Source organism: Triticum aestivum, chromosome 6D (genome assembly GCF_018294505.1).
Source record: "Triticum aestivum cultivar Chinese Spring chromosome 6D, IWGSC CS RefSeq v2.1, whole genome shotgun sequence".
NCBI classification, from domain to species: Eukaryota; Viridiplantae; Streptophyta; class Magnoliopsida; order Poales; family Poaceae; genus Triticum; species Triticum aestivum.
The window spans coordinates 334,886,531-334,893,524 of NC_057811.1; the positions used below are offsets into that span (position 1 = coordinate 334,886,531).

At 48.6% G+C, this 6,994-nt stretch overlaps 1 protein-coding gene across 2 annotated transcripts; it reads right to left on the reverse strand.

Annotated features, from left to right (window-relative positions):
• Positions 1–364: 364 nt before the first annotated feature.
• LOC123144962 (trihelix transcription factor GTL1) lies at positions 365–3,990 on the reverse strand. 2 transcript variants are annotated; one of them, XM_044564239.1, is made up of 4 exons: positions 3,798–3,990; positions 2,990–3,527; positions 1,089–2,328; positions 365–987 (listed from the first exon to the last, which is right to left on the reverse strand). In XM_044564239.1, exons 2-4 carry the CDS (start codon positions 3,487–3,489, stop codon positions 712–714), a joined length of 2,016 nt encoding a protein of 671 aa, XP_044420174.1. In that variant the 5' UTR covers positions 3,490–3,527; positions 3,798–3,990; the 3' UTR covers positions 365–711. The 2 variants fall into 2 exon arrangements, with proteins under 2 accessions (XP_044420174.1, XP_044420173.1); XM_044564238.1 differs by having other exon boundaries at positions 3,611–3,990.
• Between the last annotated feature and the right edge of the window lie 3,004 nt (positions 3,991–6,994).

Here is a 6,994-nt window from a genome sequence, read left to right on the forward strand (position 1 = left end):
TCCTGGTTTGGTAATGGCCTGCTGCACACTCCGTGCAGCGTACCTTTCATGTAATGGACTGTTTGGTCCCCCGGGTTTATTTTGCCTATTTTGAAATATAGGTATTACCTCCGTCCCAAAAAACTTGTCTTAGATTTGTTTAGATAGTGATGTATCTAACATTAAAATGTGTCTAGATACATACTCCCTCCGTCCCAAAATTCTTGTCTTACATTAGTCTAGATACGGATGTATCTAATACTAAAAGGTGACTTGATACATCCGTATTTAGACAAATCTAAGACAAGAATTTTAGGATAGAGGGAGTATATATCTAGACAAATCTAAAACAAACTTTTTGGAATGGAGGGAGTAGAATATAATCTACCTTCAATTTGAAAATAAAATAAAATAGGCAAAACAGAGGCTCCAGTTTTCAGAATGCTATATCAATGTACATAAATGGTAAAATTTAGGCTATAATAAGCCTCCTATAAAAAAGACTTGCTGTTTGGGATTTCTATTGATCTAGCACCTCCCCTGTTTTCCAGTCTACTTATGAAATCACAGAGGGGAGCCACTTATTTCGGTTTGGTTTTCTTTTTGTCTTTTGACCACTGAGGTTGCTATTACAGAAACAAATCAACAAATGGTATAGGATGTTGCCAAGGGCTGCTGGTGCTCATGAACCGAAGAGGAAGCTGGTGCCTGGTTTTCTTTCGGCACGGGCGCCTACTGAACGGCAAGGAAGGTGCTGCCTGTCGGGGCCGAACTCGTCACCACCGTCGCAGCTGTCGCCGGGGCAGCAGGGGCGCTACCGCTTCCGCCTTCTTTGTGCTTCTGGAACTCTATGGTGTACTTCATCTTGTCATCCTCGTCGCCGTCGTCGTCGCCATCATCGCTGTAGTTGCCTTCGATGTCGTCGCTGTCCGTCTCGTCCGTCGCCGTCACCTCCGTCTGCTGGGACTGAATGTTTGACTCCATTGCCATCACGTTGTCTTCAGACTTCTGTGCGACGAAAATTCCGATTAAGTTGCGTGCATTGCAATCCACTTTCCAAGTCTGAAAACTTCTTACATGGAGAGAGATTCGAAAGTTTGAGTCATTACCTTGTTTGTAGCGATGGCATCAAGCACGGTGCTGGCCGCGGCCACCTCGCCGTCGCCGGGCGGGGCATCTGAGCTCCCCCCTCCAACGCTGTGCCTCCTGTCAAAGTCGTTGCTGATCTTACCCTCGAGCTCGCGCCAGGGGTTATGCTGCTCGGAGGCGGAGGCGTTGACCGCGCCCACAGCGTTCCCGAAGGCAGTGCTAGAGCAGCCGGCGGCGGCGTTGCTCACGGCAGATTGCTTCTTGCGGTAGATAGCGTCCAGCTGGTGGAAGTAGGGGCACGTCTTGGAGTCCTCGGGCCGCCTCTTGTTGCTCTCCTTCACCTTCTTGAAGTACTTGTTGATGTTCTCCCACTTCTCCTTGCACCGCTTGGAGCTCCGGTTGTAGCCGATCCTCCGCATGCCGGCGGAGATGTCCTCCCACAGCGGCCCTTTGGCCCCCATGTCCTGGCAGTGCTCGTCCTTCTCCATCCGCAGCTGGATCAGCGCATGGACCTCCTCCTTGGGCCACCGTGACATGCCCGCGCTGCTCTCCCCTCCTCGCCGGTCGCCCTCCTCCGACGCCGCGACCACCAGCTGGAGCGAGGCGCCCGGCGCGTCCGGGTGAGGCGCCGTGTGGGCTGGCATTGGTGTGGGCAGCACGGAGCTCCCGCCGACGCGCTGGAGGAACGCGATAAGTGCCGCGTCGCGGGCGGCCGCGGCGGCTCGCTCCCGGGCGTGCTGCTCCCTTTCGCGGCTTATGCGGGCCAGCTCCTGCCGCCGCCATGCCTCCTCCCGCGCGGTGCGGTCGGCCTCCCACTTCTCAAGCGTCTCCAGGAACAGCCGCTGCGTCGCGTCTTGCTTCTCCGTGATCTGCTTTATCATCCCCTCGAAGAGCGCCATCATGCTCTCGTTGCTCCTGCCGCCGCCGCCGTCCGCCTGGTCTTCCTCATCGTCTGACTCGTCGTCCGACTCTGACTCCGAGTTCGACGACAAGCTGAGGTCCGGCAGGACAGCGCCAGGATAGGCAGGCGCCATTGCCAACGGCCGAGGATCTGGCAAGATTGTCGCGGCGGTCGCCATCGGCTGGTTCTGCTGCGGGGCCGCGGCGTGGAGCGCCTCGAGCTCCGCGAAGAAGCGGTAGTTCTTGCCGTCCTGGCGCCCGGCGCGGCCTTCCTTGGTGCGGCGGTAGTACTTGTCCACGTTCTCGAACTTCTCCTTGCACTTCTTGGCGCTCCTGCGGTAGCCCAGCTCCGCAAGCTTCCTGCAAAATCTTGTTGCTGTCAGAGGCCGTCTCTTGCTTTCACGTCTCAACCAAACTGGCACAGCAATGAAGAAGGCATGAGTGGTAATCCCATAGTATAAAATAAAATTGACGGAACGCTATCACACAAGTACTAGGATGAGTCAAAACTCATGACATTCTTTATCTTTCTTTCTCTGAGAGAGACTGAAGACGGAAGGAATTGGAAAGAGGTGCGCGATGATGTCAAGATGATGGCACTGTCAGCGGGAGAGAGGTGCAGATTAATTCATCAGAGCAGCATCGGGATGGGAGCAAAAGACTTCCTGCACACCTTCTTTTCCCAGAGACCAGAGTGCATCAATGGCTTAGAAAAGTAAAGAGCAGAGAAAACAATGCAACAGCCTGCGCTGCAGCGCCCGCCTGCGTGGCCTGCTCCGCACCCCCGTGGCAGTGGCGCACTGCTCCCGGGCGCGGAGGTTCTAGCCGAGACGACGAGCGCCCCCATCGACACGGAAATCGAGGAGCGTAGCATTACGCCAAAACTAGATGGGGAATGGCAGGATAGCTCGCCATCATTTCGCGCAGGACAGGTCTGACGGACGGCGAATTCTCTGAAACCGTTAGCCGCATTGCGCAGGGGAGAGCAGATTTTTACCAGTACTGCTAGTTTCGTTCTCACCTGGAGACCTCCTCCCAGACGGGGGCCTTGAGGGCGGCGTTCCGGAAGGCGCCGTCCATCTCCGACCGGATCCTGATGAGCGCCACCGTCTCCTCGCGCGGCCACCGGCTGCCGGACCCTCCCGCCCCCGCGTCGCCGGCGCTTCTGCCGCTTCCGGCGTCGACCGGCGTGTTCTCGTCGTCGTGGAAGCTGACGGCGCCGCTGCCGCCGCCGCTGACGGGGCCGGCGGCCGGCAATTGGTCGAAGTTCGTCCCCGCTGGCTGCGGCTGCGGCTGCATCGGCGACGGCGTCGGAGACGGGATGCTGCTGACACGCGCGGCTGGCAATTGGTCGAAGTTCGTCCCCGCTGGCTGCGGCTGGGGCTGCATCGGCGGCGGCCGCGGAGACGGGATGCTGCTGACAGGCACGGTCGCGGATGCCGGCTGCGGCAACAACGGGGCCATCCCTGTAAGCGGCGGCCCGTAGGGGTACCCGGCGCCACCCTGCTCGGGATGCTGCATGGCCGCCACCACCACCACACCACCTTCCTTCCAATTCCCTGCCCAAAACACAAAATTCAGTTTGATCTACCTTGCGGGAGTGAGTGCAGGTGGCGGAAAGCTCCGGTACACTACTACCTACCACTAGTTTCTCCCTCTCCTCCTACACTACAAGTATATATGTACCACCAACAAGTACTCTACGAGAGCAATTTAGGGACTAGATTGGAGAATTCTTGCTTGCACGCCCATCTCTCTCGGTGTAAGCTCCTCTCCCGTCTCTTTCTCACACAGATACAATGAGTGTCGCAAGCAAGGACATGACTTACGGCTTCCGAGTTCTGACGGCGGAGACGGGGGAGGTTGGGAACAAGGGGCTGTACAGTGGGCGGCTAGGGGAGGAAGAAGAGAGACGGTGGTGAAAAAGATGGGGTCGTAGACAACTGGAAAGGGCAAAGAGAGTGGGAAGGCAGGCAGAGAAAGCCAAGAGCCCTACAAAAGAGAGGCTGTCTTCACTGATATCTGAGAAAAAAAAGGAGAAGACGTGTGTGTTATATACCCGGCTGGACTCAGGTTTCGTAAATGTATCAAAGATATATTGAGCGGCGATTTAATGTCAAAAGATATATCATAGAACAAAGTGAGTAAATAGAGAGAGATTTATGTCTATCTCCCAACAGAAAGCATATCCATACAAAATGATTAGATATTTATGTGTTGGTCATTACTGTCGCGTATTAGTATGTAGGCTGTTTCTTCCATGTTAATAAGTTTTTTGTTGTTCTCGCAACAAAAAAGGTTTTTGTTGTCACACCGAAGAAATGCTATTTTTATTTTTGTCCGTTACATTACTCTCGCATATTTGTCCTTAAATGTATGATGAAAATCGCTCCTTCGCGGCGAGAAGATACGACCAGATATATAATAACTTCAATATCATAAGTAAACGATAACATATCATACATAAAAGATCTACAATAACATTAATAAAGCGTATTTAACGATAACATATATATTAAAAAAGGTAAATAAATCATTTTTATGTATGGGAAATAAAGAGCTATCCATTGTGAAGAACTAATGTAGGAGTTGAAGATATGGGAATAAAAAACATGGAGCTTCATGACTTTAAAAAATACTACGTGTTATATTTAGGTGGATTACCCCCCCCCCCCCCCCCACCCCCGGAAATGATATATCTTGAAACAAGGGAAGTAATTAGAGAATCATTTATATCTATCTCCCAACAGAAACAAATCCATATAATTGTTAAGATATTTATGTGCTAGTCATTATGTAGTGATGGATTACATGTTAAGAGGTGAGAAATGTGATATCCCTATCTTATCTTCAAGTAATAATAATAAATAAATTGTCATACCAAGAAAATGCTACTTGTATTGTAGTCCTTTAATTACTCTCGTGTATATTGTGCTTACATGCACCATGAAAACCGATCCTTCTCGATGAAGATATGCCAAGATCTACAATAACTCTGATAATATAAATATAAGGGCTACAAATGAGATATACCTATCTCCAAACAATAATAAATATTTTTTGTTGTACTAAGAAAATGTTACTTCTGTTCTAGTCCACTAGATTCCCCATATATTGTTCTTACATATGCACCATGGTAATATTTCCTTTGAGAGGAGAAGATACGAATAGATCTACAATAACTTCAATAACATTAATAAATGAAGTTGCGATCTCGCAGGGAGATTTCATTACATAAACATGTTGTATTTCATATCATAAATAAATTTATTCATTGTTGACACTTGCATTAGTAGAAGATATGGAAATAAAAGCATGGGTTTGATCATGTTAAGAGTGTCTTATATAAGTGCAAGTAGTGCCCTTGAGGCTTTTTGGATGATTAATGACAAAAAAATTAAGGGACTAATGTGTTTGTGAGTAGGTGAATGCCCCGAAGGATTTGATTTAACATGAGAGTTATGACCCATAAAAATTGTGGTGACAATGATATCTTTCAGAATGCCTCCTCGAGGAACAATCAGCTTAGGTAGAGGATTATGTGGCCTAGTGACGTGCGTATGACAATCTATGGGACCGGCAAAGGCCCCTTTGTGGTTTGGCTGTGGGGATCAACGAAGTGTGCGGAATGACTTCGGTCATAAGTTTACCCTTGGGTGATGAGGTCAAAGTTACACAGAAGGGTGATGATGGACACTCGAGTGCGATAGTTAATTTTGCGCTCTACAGTGCACACAGTGGAAGAAACCAACCGTGTGCAATAATGTCGAAGATTGCAGTCGAGTTAGCTATACAGATCGTGTGCTGTGAGATCGACAAGGTAAACTGATTCGAGAATGGTTAATAAAATTTAAGACCATTGCATATTAAGGTCAAAATAGTACTAGCAATATACGAGTCTCATACGATGCCATTTCAACGATTGTACCACAAAAGCTCGAAATGTTACAAGGTTCAAATTCCAGAGTTATATGGCTCAAATTCGAAGATTACAAGGTTCAAACTGATATTAGAAATGAAATTCAGCTCATCAGCTGCAAACGCTCGCGCTGATCCGCTGAACATGGATATTAGAGAGGTTAAAACTAATATCACCGCTTCTAAGTCTGGTTTCGAAACCTCATAATTTCTGCAAAGGGGTCAGCCACTGAGAAGTCATGTATGGGCTTGACACAATGACTTCCGATTACTCTGTCATATGAAGTTCCAAAATGAAATTCAACATTTTTAGAGCCTACTCCATTCTGCCGCAGGCGCCGGCGCTGATCAACAAACCATTCATTTTTGCGAAATAAATGTAGGGCAAACCTCATTTCCTTCAGCACCCTTGCTCTGAGAACAAAGAACCTGGCGAATATAATCTCCGGTAAGGTCGCTCGGTAGTTCTTCAAAGTAATTTCTGAGAGATGCAGATCTAGGCATTCAACATGATTGTTATATTGTATACATTATCCACCACTGGGCCTAATCTTATCTGCAAAAGGAGAGAACGTGTTAGTGCCTACATGCAGTTTTGAACATTACGACAGGCCTATTTGGTTTGCAGGATTTGTAAAATGCATTAACATGCCATCTTCGATCTGACATGATTAACATGGGCATTTGATTACATTCTAGAAAAATGTAGCCTTCTTCACAAGAGGTTGGAGTGGATGAAAAGTTCCGTAAGAAAACTAGTACATATGAATCCAAAGGAGAAATGCTTATTGATTGTAACCATATGGATCAAGCAACCAATATGGGGGGGGCATGTATGTACTGAAATCCTCCAAAAGAACCTTCAGAAATCGTAGTACATTGTCATTGTAAACTTGGAAAAAGGTGTCACAAACTGAACTCCCTTATGGTTAACATTTAACAGGAAACACTACAGGAATCAGCTACTTTGCCGTCTGCCACGGCAGATGGCAAAGGCAAGGATGGCGGATGGCAAAGGCCTTTGCCGTCTGCCACGGACGGCAAAAGGCTCCGGCAAAGTAGGCTACGGTAAAGAGCTTCTTTGCCGTCTGCTTTCTGAAGCGGACGG

Bases quoted from the DNA above. Each gene is read 5' to 3' on its own strand.
- LOC123144962 (XM_044564239.1), bottom strand. From the start codon at position 3,489: ATGCAGCATCCCGAGCAGGGTGGCGCCGGGTACCCCTACGGGCCGCCG. The intron at 2,329-2,989 runs GTGAGAACGAAA...AAGATTTTGCAG, and splicing joins GTCTGGGAGGAGGTCTCCAG to GAAGCTTGCGGAGCTGGGCT. The intron at 988-1,088 runs GTAATGACTCAA...TTCGTCGCACAG, and splicing joins ATGCCATCGCTACAAACAAG to AAGTCTGAAGACAACGTGAT.